Source organism: Aureococcus anophagefferens, assembly GCF_000186865.1.
Source record: "Aureococcus anophagefferens unplaced genomic scaffold AURANscaffold_4, whole genome shotgun sequence".
In the NCBI taxonomy this organism is placed as follows: Eukaryota; class Pelagophyceae; order Pelagomonadales; family Pelagomonadaceae; genus Aureococcus; species Aureococcus anophagefferens.
Genome location: NW_008705564.1, coordinates 1,110,791 through 1,121,965, shown reverse-complemented (window position 1 = coordinate 1,121,965; position 11,175 = coordinate 1,110,791). Strand labels below are relative to the sequence as shown.

The window sequence follows — 11,175 nt, the reverse complement described above, 5'->3', positions numbered from 1 at the left end:
GCCGTCGCCGGCGACGCCGAGGGCGACGGCGCCCGCGGCGGCGAGCGCGGGGTCGAGGGTCCGCGCCCACCAGTCGATGAGGGCGCGCTGCGCGTTGACCGCGTCGGCGGGCCGGACGCCGCGCGCGGCCGCGACGGCGCCGACGCGGCGCCACTCGGGCGGCGGCGGCCGCGACGCGCTGCGGACCCGCGTCGCCGCCGCGTAGACGTCCTGGGTCTTTTCGCCGCCCTCGCTCAGCATGGAGAAGCGCGCGCGCTGCTCGTCGAGGCCGAAGGCGTCGGGCGCCGGCACCCCGGGCGGCGGCCGAGGTGGGCAGCCCAAAATGGCTGGAGCCGATGTGTATAATCAATATCGATATTGGGTCGGCCAAAAGATGGTGAAGCCGAGTTTGCCCCTCTGCCACAAGCCCGATGGGTGCTCTTCGAGCACCGACGCTGCTGCTCCTCGTCGGCTGTGCACGCGCGCTGGTGCCACCGGCATCGTCGCGTCGCCCGTCGCTCGCGCTGGGCGCCACACGACAAACCCACGCGCTCACGTCCAGCGACGGCGACCGGAGCGAGTGCCTCGAGCTGCCGACCAAGCACGAGAACCGGCGCACCTTCGTCTTCCGCGGGTCGGCCATGCTGACCATCGAGACGTGTTCCTTCTACGAGGGCAAGCTCGGGCACGCGATCTGGCCAGCGGCCGTCGCCGCGGCGATCTGGGCGGGCGACCGGCCCGAGCTCTTCGCGGGCAAGAGCGTCCTCGAGCTCGGCAGCGGCGTCGGCACCTTCGGCATCGCCGTCGCGGCGCTGACGCCGGCGACGCGCGTCGTGCTGAGCGACCTCGACGCGGTCGACGAGCGCGACTTCGACGCGCCGACGGGCCTGCTGTCGGCGCAGCGCGCAAACGCGGCGAACAACGGCCTCGAGTCCGTGTCGTCGATGCGCCTGGACTGGGACGACGCGGGTTCCTGGGGCGACGAGACCTACGACGTCGTCCTCGCGGCGGACTGCGTCTACAGCCCCGAGGCCGTCGAGCCCCTCGCGCGCGCGCTCGCGCACCACCTCGCGGACGACGGCGTCGGCTACGTCCTGTCCATGGACCGCGACTGGTCCGACGCCAAGTACCCGCGCGCGGCGCCCGCGGACCTCGAGGCCTCGCTCCGCCGCGACCTCGCCGTCGCGCGGAGCGACTGGACGGCGACGACGGCGTCGGGCGACGCCGCCGCCGTGCTGCTCGAGGTGAGGAAGCGGTAACGTTTTTTGTCTTAATCCCCGGACTCGCTCACGCCGTAGTGCTCCTCGCGGAGCGCGGCCATGTTCACGTCCATGCTCGACGCGAGCTTCATGAAGCCGCGGCCCGACGGCGAGCTCCGGCCCGACTGGGCCATGGACGCGCGGCCGCTCTTGACCGCGACCGAGCTCCGCGCGCCGCGGTTCATGGCCATGGACGCGCGCGTCGCCGCGAGCGACTGGCGCGCGCCGCGCTGGGACGCGGCCTTGGCCATGGACGGGCGCGGCGATCCCCGGCCGGCGACGACGGACTGGCGCGCGGCGCCGCCGCCCACGGCCATACTGGCGCGCGCGACGTTGCGCACGGACTGGCGCGCGGACGACGGCGACGGCGACCGGCTCGGCGGCGCCGCGGCGTCGTCCCCGCGGCGCGTGCCGGAGCTCGGCCGCACGACGCGCGACAGCGTCGACTCCCGGCTGTGGACCTGGAGCTGGCGGCTCCGGTCGTTGCGGAGCGTCGACGGCCGGCCGCGCGTCGCCGCGGGGCGGAACGTGGACCGCGAGCCCCGGAGCGCCGCCGGCGACGCCGGGGCCAGCGGCCGGGGCTCGCCGCCGAAGCCCTTGGGCGCGTGGCCCGCGCCCGCGTCCGCGGACGCCGCGCCGAAGGCCTCGAGCCGGCTCCGCGCGTCCGCGCCGAGCTCGGACGTCGATTGGGGCTGCTTGTGCTTGGCGAGCTTCGGCGGCGCCTCGCCCGGGGGCTTGCGCTTGAGCGCGAGGTCTCGCAAATCCTCGGACCGGGCCTGCCCCCCGCGGCGCGCCGACTCCTCGTCGCCCCGCAGGGGCGACCCCGGCGCGTCGAGCGCCGCGATGTTGCGCACGATCTCCGTGATGCGCCGGTTCGACGCCTCGCCGGCCTTGGGGATCTTGTTCCGCACCGCGCGGTTCAAGTAGTGCCACATGCCCTCCGCGGGCGGCGCCGCGCCCTTGCCTCCGTCGCGGTTCTGGTCCGCCCTCAACAGCCGCTGCGCCTCCTTGACGATGACCGGCGACGCGTCCGTCTCGAGGCCGCTCTTCAATAGCAGCAACTCCGCCATGCGCAGCGGCGCGGGCTCGTGGTAGAGCGTCGGCCGGAGCGTCTCCTTGAAGGACGCGAACGGGCCGACCTTGTCGTCGTCCCACGACGCCGCGGCCGGCGACGGCGTCGCGTAGAGCGCCAGGAGGGGCACGGGCGGCGCCTTGTGGCCCGGCGCGAAGAAGTCCTTCTCCTCGCTGAAGCCGCCGCCGAGCGGGCCCAGCAGCAGGTCGCCGACGTGCGCGAGCGCGTCTTCCCCGACCAGCTTCCGCGAGACGTTCGCGCTCAGCCGGAAGTTGTGCTGCGAGATGCGCCGCGTCGGCTGGTCGCCCAAAATGGCCTCCTTGATCGTGCCGAGCCAGGTGGAGAACGTGAGCAGCACGTCCGCGTTCAGTAAATCGAAGCACCGGAGCTCCGACACCGCGCCGGCCTCGAGCGTGCGCCGCAGCACTAATAGCAAATCGTCGGCCGTCGCCCGGGGCGTCGCCTCGAAGACGTGGAGCCGCCGGCCGTAGAACTTCGCGAGATCCTCGACCGCGCGCCGCGCGGCGTTCGGCTCTAAACCGTCGCGCACGGGCATGAGCCGCCCGCCGCACCACGCGTCGCGCGTGCCCCCGACCAACGCCAGCAAGCTCCGGTGGCTCAGGGGCGTCAGGGTCAGGCGGCTCGCGGCGGACTCGTACTCGAGCGCGTGGGGCACGTCCCCGTTGCACGCCTGGCACCGGAGCGAGCACTGGCGCCTTCTAAGCTCCGCGTCGCGGTGTTCGAGATCCCAGGACCCGACCCAGCGGTGCTTCGGCCGGAACTTCCACTCGAAGTCGTCGACGGAGCCCACGTCGTAGACGCGCATGAGCTGGAGCACGTCGCGCTGCATGACGCCGTAGGCGACCAAGCCGGACGCGCAGAGCCAGAGCCGGCTCGCGGACGGCCGGCCGTTGAGGACGACGACGTAGACGGCGATGCGGTGGGACACGCGTCGTTCCAGGGTGTTCCAGAGCTTGGAGTCGACCTTGGACTCGCGGACGTGCGCGTGGCCGTGGTTCTTGGCGAGCGCGTCGGCCTTCTTGACCTCTAATTCATAAAGCTCGCAGGCCAGGGGCTCGTCCTTCTTGGAATCGTCGCTGTTCATGGACACGCCGCTCATGTGGCTGCCCACGGACGCACCGGACGGCCGCCGGTGCCGCTCGCGGTTCCGCGAGTCGCCCTCGCCCTCCTCGCGCCTCCGCTTCTCCACGAGCGACCCCACGGACATGAGGCTCTGGGCCGACCCCCGCCGGTGGCCCTTGCGGTCCGGCTGGCACGAGGCCATGATGTCCTTGGCGATGCCGCCGCCGACGATGAGGTGCTCGCGGTACGTCTTCGCGCACGGCTTCAGGCCTGGGCAGGAAAAGGGTGATTCAAGTTCTCTTCAACATGAGTGTTCCGCGCGCGCGCGTTCCGTAAAACACATCCACGCTTCGAGACCGTTCCGAGAGATGATCGCTCGTCCAGAAATCAGCCGAAACGAGTGGGAAATGGCCGAGATCGGAGCCTTTGAAGTTGGGAATTTCGCTCTCTTTTCCCGCACGGCGTCAGGCCGGACTTGCGGAGCGCGTCCTCGACCTCCTTCGTCCAGTAGGCCGACGCCGCGAGCACGGCGGACGCCGCCGGGAACGTCGACTCAGCGCAGGCCAGGGGCCAGGGCAGCGCGGCGCCGAGGCGCTGCGCGGCCTCCTCCGCGTCGCCGCCGTCGTCGTCCGGTGACACGCCGGACGACGCGCAGAGCGCCTCGAAGACGCCCTCGAGCAGGGCCCGCTTCAGGCCGTGGTGGATCTTGGCCACGTCCTCGGCGAGCACGCCCGTGACCTTGAAGCCGCCGTCGTGGAAGTGCAGCTCTTCCGTCGCGTCGGACGACCGCCAGCCGATGACGGACGTCGCCGTGACGGCGTCGGGCGCCGCGACCGCCGCCGTCGCGCGGGACCGGCGCCGCTCGGGCGAGGACGGCCCCTCCGTGGAGCCCCGGGGGCCCTTCGGGGCGTCGCTGTCGTCCTTCTTCTCGAACATGCTCTGGCGGAATTGCTGCGTCGCGCGGTGCGCCTCCGCCTTCACGGGCGGCCGCGCCATGGACAGGTGGCGCACGTTGGGGAGGAGCTGGTAGTGGATCAGATTGTTCACCTCGCTGGACACGGACGCCGGGGGCTGGCCGCAGAAGATGCCCCACTGCATGCACGCGTGCACGAGTTCCTCGTTGCCCAGCCAGAGGAGGCAGGGCGCGATGGACCGCTGCTCGTCGAGCCACTGGTTGAGCTGGGCCCGCGCGTCCTCGAGCTGGGACCGGCAGTTCGCGAGCGCGGACGCCGCGGAGGACGACGACCGCGCCGTCGACCGCGCCGTGCCCCGGCGGCCGCCGCCGCCGAGCGCGGTGTCGTCGAAGACGCCCAGCCGGCTCAGCCGCTGCACCTCGACGAGGCCCCTCTGTAGAAACGCGTAGCCGCCGTGGTACTGCTGGGCGATGGACAGCGGCGCGCGCACGCCGCCCGCGAACGCGGGCCGCAGTACGGACGCGAGCATGACCAGATCCAGGACGTCGTCGAGGATCGCCTCGGCGCCGTCGAGCTTCGCCTCCCAGCGCGCGGCGCCGGCGGCTAAAGTCGCCGCCGCGCGCGCCTTCGCCTTGCCGGAGACGCCCGGCGGCGCGTCCGGCGGCGGCTTCGTCGCCCAGGCCCGGACGGCCTCGCGGCACTTGACGCAGCCGAGGCGCAGGGGGCCCCGGGGGCCCGCAAAGTCCTGAAAATAAGAAACCTTCTCCGCTGCCGAGTACTGCAACACGGGCGCCGTCGACGTCGCGAGCTGCACGCCGCGGTGCGAGCCCTCGGGCCACGCGTCGTTCGCCGCGGCGTCCAGGTCGGACAGCGCGCGGTGGATCTCCGACTCGTAGACGACGGCGGCGACCTTGGACGCGTTCTTCACCAGACCGCCGTCCAGTAAATCGCCGACGTTGAGCTTCGCGCGCGCGCCGACGTCGCAGACGCTCAGGTGCTGCGTCGACGCGCCGTAGCGGTCGAGCGTGTCCTGGACGGGCTTGACGTGCATGCGCGACGGCGGCCCAGCGGTCCATGCCGTGGGCGCCCCAGAAGTAGCGGTCCGTGAGCGGCAGCGCCGACGCGAGCTCCCGCTTCGACCGGTCGATCGTCACGCCGAGGCGGAACCGCGCGGGGTTCGACGCGGCGCCGACGAGGCTCAGCTCCTTGGCCTCCTTGGACGCCGCGGAGCTCGCGGACTCGCGCGTCGAGCCGGAGACCTTGGACTTGTCCGCGACGGAGGACCCCTCGTCGTCGACGTCGTCGCCGTCGCCGCCGCCGCCGTCGCCGTCGTCGTCGTCGTCGTCGTCCATGGACGACGACTCGTTCGCGTCGCTCTCCTCCTCGGACTCGGACTCGCTCTCCTCGTCGGACTCGCGCATGACGGCGAGGCCGCCGCCGCGGATGCCCTGGCTGTAGGGGTACTTCTCCTCCTTCTTGTGCTCGCGCGTCTGCCGGAGCCAGGACCGCCGGTTCTTCGCGGAGTTCTCCGTGTCGCTCAACAATTGCTCGTAGGCCCGCTCGCCCTTGGCGATGGCCTCCTTGAGCAGGCCGTGGGGCGCGCCCTCGCCGAACTCCGCGTTCACGGGCGCGGCGCGCCACGCGGCGTGCGCGCGGTCGAGCGCGTCGAGCGCGCTCCACAATGTAAACTGGAGCTTGATGCGCTTCTCGGCGAACTGGAGGTTGACGAAGTGGTCCACGACGAGGGGCTGGGGCCCCTGGTTCGGGTCGTGGCGCGCGGTCTCGCGGCCCGCGACCGTCCGCCGCGGCGCCGCGGCCTCGACGCCGAGGTCGGACTCGGCGATGAACGCGCCGCGGTCGAGCGTGCCGCCGTGGAAGTGCGAGTTGTAGAGCTTCTGGTAGCCCACGAGCTTCGCCGCCTGGCCCCGGGCGATGCCGTGCCGCGTCGTCAGGTCCCGGAGGTGCGCGAGCGCGGCCGCGGGGTCCGACGCCTCCTCCCGCAGGATGCCCTCGTCCGCCGCGTTCAGGATGGCCCCGATGCTCCGGTGGAGCTCGCTGCAGCGGCTCCGCAGGATGGTCCGGAAGTGGTTCCGCCGCTTCGAGCCGTGGACGACGCAGTCCCGCAGGCTCAGGTCGATCTGCGACCACTGGTCCTGCAGCGCCGCGTGCAATTCGTCCTCCAGGCAGGTCGCGGCCTTGGCCGCGCGGTAGCCGACGCCCTGGCCGCCCTCGCGCTCGCGCCGCCCCCGCACGCCGAAGCGCACCTTGCTCTCTTCCAAAGACGTCAGCCCCTCCTCGTTGCCCACGAGCTTCACGTGCAGGTTCTTCAAAGCGCCGACCTCGTTCATGAGGCTCAGCTTCCGGAGGCACTGGTCGTAGGTCCGCCGCTTCACGCGCGCGTTGCGGTTCGACGTCATGCCCTGGGACTTCAGGAACTTGTGCAGCGACGCCGTCTCCTCGTAGGTCTCCTCGAGCCGGTCCCAGTCGCCGCTGAGCTCCTTGAGCAGCCCCAATTGGTCGAAGAAGTTGTCGAGCGTCGACGCGTGCGCCATGAGACGCTCGTTCGCCGTCGCCAGGCGCCGCGTCAGGTCGACGCACTGCGCGGCGAACAAGCTCGGCAACGCGCCCTGGAGCAGGTTCTGCGCCGCCGTCGCCGTCGCGGTCATGGCCTCGCGCGCGGACGTCGGCGCGATCGTCACGGAGCCGTTCAGCTTCGTGACGTCGCGGAGCGTGCCCGCGCGCGCGCCCTGGACCTGGATGGCGTTGACGAGGTACTGGAGGCGCCGCATGACCTCGGCCTTGGCGCCGTGCTCCGCGGCGACGCGCGCGTAGAGCTCCGCGCGCGCGTCGTCCTCGTCGGGCGGCCAGAGCGCGACGAACGCGTCCGTCGCGAAGACGATCGTCGGGTTGTCCTCCTCGCCGATGGAGTCGTAGTCGCCCTCGCCGCGCGCGAGGCCCGCGGCGGATTTTAAAGATGGACCGACCCGGCGCATCCAGGCCAGCAGCACGCCGTGGGCCTCGAGCATCTCGTCGTTCGACTTGAGGTTCTCGAGGACGAACGCTCTCAGCTTCGACGTCGCGCGCATCAACGCGGACCGCGCGTCCCGGTAGACGCCGTCGCTCGCGAGCACCGTGACCCAGTGCTGGCCGAGCCAGCGGCGGTCGCGCGGCACCTTGGCGGGCTCGCCGTCGGCCGCGGCCGCGGCCGCGGCGAGGCTCCGGAGCTCGTCGAGCCCCGTGCCGCGGACGTTCGCCGGGTGCTGCTTCTTCAGGGACCCTCTCGTCAAATTGATGGACGCCCGCGCCGTGGCGATCATGAGCGTCGACGACCGCTTGCCCTGGCGGTCCACGGTGCCGAGGTCGTCGGAAGTGGTCATCATCGACTGCATGATTTCCTCGGACGACACGACGAGCGACCGCAGGATGTCCCCGAGACCCGGCACCTTGCGCATGATCCAGAGCACCCAGCCGTCCCGGTTCCGCTTCGCCTCCTTGACCTCCTGGTCCTCCTTCAGCGGCGGCTTGCAGTTCATCGCGAAGAGATAGGCGAGCTGCTCGTGGCGGTCCAGCGTCGGCACCGTCGCCAGCGCGCACAGGAGCGTGTTCTGCAGCACCTCGAGCAGCTTCTTCAGCGCCTGGGGCGACGGGCTCAGCTCCATGGTGTGCTCCGCGTAGTCGCCGTCCTCGAGCGACGCGTCCTCGTCCTCCTCCATGCACCGCACGTTGATCGCGACCTGGGCAGGACAAGGGTGATTCAACGTCGCTTCAACGTGAGTGTTCCGCGCGCGCGCGTTCCAGAAAAAAAGCATCTACGCTTCGAGACCGTTCCGAGAGTTGATCGCTCGTCCAAGAATTAGCCAAAACGAGTGGAAAACGGCCGAGATATGAGCCTTTGAAGTTGGGAATTTCGCTCTCTTGTCCTGCCCTGATCGCGACCTGCAGCGGCGGGTAGATGGGCTCGTGGATGTCGAAGACGGGCTCGGGCTCCTCGCCGTCGTCGTTCGCGTCGTCGTCGGGCTTCTTGACGGTCTCGGCCTGCAATCGCAGGTCGTCGTACCACCGCTCGAGCTCCCTCGCGTAGCGGATCGCGAGCACGCGGTACGCGCCTAAGAACATGAACTCCACGAGCCGCCGGAACCGGCTCAGCTTCGTGATCAGCGTCCGGCGCCGCGCCGTGTCCGTGTAGTAGGTCGGCACGCCGCCCCAGGCCGCCGCGGCGAGCAGCTCGTCGTCCGTGAGGTCTTCTCCCACGACGGACGCGCGGACGACCGTCGACGCCGTGCTCCGCGCGGCGAGGTAGCCCGTGCCGCCCGCGAGGCGCATGCTCTGGCGCAGGCTCCGCTCCCGCTCCGCCGTCTCGTAGGCCGCGTGGGGGCTCGCCTTGCGCGGGTGGAGGCTGAGCTTCTGTTCGGCCAGGAGCGTCGCCGTCGCGTGCTTGATCACGGCCGCGAGGCGGTCCGACGTCGCGTCCGCGTCGCGCTGCACGCGCCGTAATACGGCGATCTGCGCGCCGACGAACACCGCGGGCTCGACGCCCTCGGCGAGCGACTGGTCCGCCAAGAACTTGACGCGGTGGAGCACGTGCGGGTCGACGTACTCCGCGGTGGACGCGGACGGCGACCCCACCGAACCCTGGGGGCTCAGCGCGGGCGCCTCGGCCTCGTTCAAAGCCGCCAGCGCGTCGGGCCGCTCGCTCGACGCCGTCGACTCGTCCGAGCTGTCGTCGCCGTCGCTGCTCTCGTCGGACGACGCGTTTTCCGCCGCGAACGCCGGGTTCGCCATCGCGCGCGGCGTCGCCGGCGCCGCGGCCCCGAGCTTCTCCGCCTCCGCCTCCCGCTTCCGGTCGCGCGCGTCCTTGTCCAAAATGCGCTCCAGCGCGTCGGACGCGGCCCAGGCGAGCTCCGCGCGCGTCACGTGGAGCGGCGCGTCCTCCAAGTCCCCGAGCTCCCACGTCGCGCGCGCCAGCGCCGCGACCAGCACGCCGTCGTCGAGGCGCGCGGCGCAGAGCGCGTCCCGGTGCCGCGCGAACCGCTGCCGCGAGAGCACGCGATGCCAGGCGCCGAACATGCGCCAGAGCCAGTAGTTCTTGAAGACGTGGAGCTTCTTCACGAAGTGGTAGAGCCGCGCCTCGCCTGGGCGGGAAAAGAGTGATTCACGTTCGCTTCGACATGAGTGTTCCGCGCGCGCGCGTTCCGGAAAAAAAAACATCCATGCTTCGAGACCGTTCCAAGAGGTGATCGCTCGTCCAAGAATCAGCCGAAACGAGTGGAACACGGCCGAGAGAGGAGCCTTTGAAGTTGGGCATGTCGCCCTCTTTTCCCGCCCCGCGCCTCGCGCTCGTAGGCCTCGAGGTCCACGAACTCGCCGGGCGTCGCCGTCAGAGCCGGCGCGGCGAGCGTCCGCGGCACGTCCCGCGGCGAGTAGTACATGGCGCCCGTGCTGCTCAGCGTCACGAAGCCCACGCCGAACTTGGAGAAGCCGAACTCGTCGGGCAACGCGCGCGCGCGCGCCGCGTCCCGCTCGTCGACGTCGAGCCCCTTGACGTCGAGCATCTTCTCCACGTTCGTCGCGGAGACGACGACGAGGTCGTAGGGGTTCCAGCTCGTCGGCTTGAGGCCGTTGAGCGTCGCGAGGTCGAAGCGCGACACGCCGCAGAGCGTCGTCTTCACGTGCCGGTCCCTCCGCGCGGCGACGAGCATGTGCTGGACCAGGGGGTCGAGCCAGCGCGGCTCGGAAAGCAGCACGTCCTCCTTGCGGATGACGACGCCGATCCTCGTGTGGTAGGACGCGTCCGTGGACACGGACGCGAGGCTCGGCACGCGCGGCACGCGCGCGGCGATCAAGAAGTCGTCCGTGACGTGCTTCTCGACGTCCCAGGGCTCGAGGAGGCTCGAGAGCTCGTCGTTGAAGTCCACGTGCTTCTCCTTCGTCGTCCGGCCGCGGAAGGCGTCGCCGGCCTCGGCGGCCGCGCGCGGCGCCGCTGTGCCCGGGCGGCTCGGCGGCCGCGTCCACCGCTCGACGGTGGGGCTCGTCGGCCGCGCGCTCGCGGGCGGGTCCCCGGGGAGGCGCCGCCGGAAGGCCTCCCACTCGAGGAAGCTCGCGTGCGTGCCCGCGGCCGCGGGGTTGTGCTTGCCGAGCCGCGGGTCGTCGCGCGGCACGGGCGGCGCGCCCGCGGGCGACGTCCGGGGCCGGTCGTCGTCGGTCTCCGGCCCGTCCACGGCGAAGCTCACGGCGGGCAGCGGCGGCGCCGCCGCGGGCCGGGGCCGCGGCTCGAGCGCGCCCGGCGGCGACGTCGCGGGCGCCGTCGACGGCCGCGGCTCGCGGTCGACCTCGCGCTGCAGGTGGGCGATCTTGCTCGCGCGCCAGCCGAGGCCGCGGCCGCCGTGGCTCTTGGGCCGCGACCGGTGCCGGTTGTTCTCGCGCATGAAGCGGTTCACGAGCTCGCGCGGCGTCGTCTGCCGCTCCGGCGCCGTGAACACGGGCCCGGGCCCGCCGCCGGCCGGCGCGGACGGCGGCCGGCCCTTGGCCGGCGACGGCGTCCCGTCGGCGTTGGCGCGCACGAGGCGGCCCTCGGACGTCGCCGGCCGCTGCTGCTTCGGCGCGCTCACGCGGAACGCGTTGGGCTGCCACGCGACGTGCTGGGATGCGCCGCCGGCCTTGGCCGACCGCGGCGGCTGGCCGGGCATCTGCACGTCGAGGTGCAGCGTCCGCGACGCCGAGCCCTGGCCATAGGTCAGGGTCGTCGAGTCGTCGCTGATGCCGCCCATGCTCCGCGGCGGCGCGTGGCGCTCCTATCAGGCCTTCATGCTTCCCGCAGCACCGGCGGTTTTGATGGCGGGGCTGGAGGGCTGGAGGTGACGGCACTTTG

The 11,175-nt window shown here is 71.9% G+C and overlaps 1 protein-coding gene across 1 annotated transcript in view; it reads right to left on the bottom strand.

The window, feature by feature from the left end:
• The window catches only part of AURANDRAFT_62115 (hypothetical protein), a gene marked incomplete at both ends in the record, with an annotated part of 12,667 nt that extends 1,593 nt beyond the window's left edge, over positions 1–11,074 (bottom strand). Inside the window, 5 exons of the mRNA XM_009036034.1 lie at positions 1,271–3,663; positions 3,792–5,337; positions 5,366–8,041; positions 8,244–9,439; positions 9,580–11,074. Of these exons, the coding sequence (XP_009034282.1) occupies positions 1,271–3,663; positions 3,792–5,337; positions 5,366–8,041; positions 8,244–9,439; positions 9,580–11,074 (9,306 nt within the window). The remainder of the gene's footprint in view (positions 1–1,270; positions 3,664–3,791; positions 5,338–5,365; positions 8,042–8,243; positions 9,440–9,579) is intronic.
• Positions 11,075–11,175: the final 101 nt, after the last annotated feature.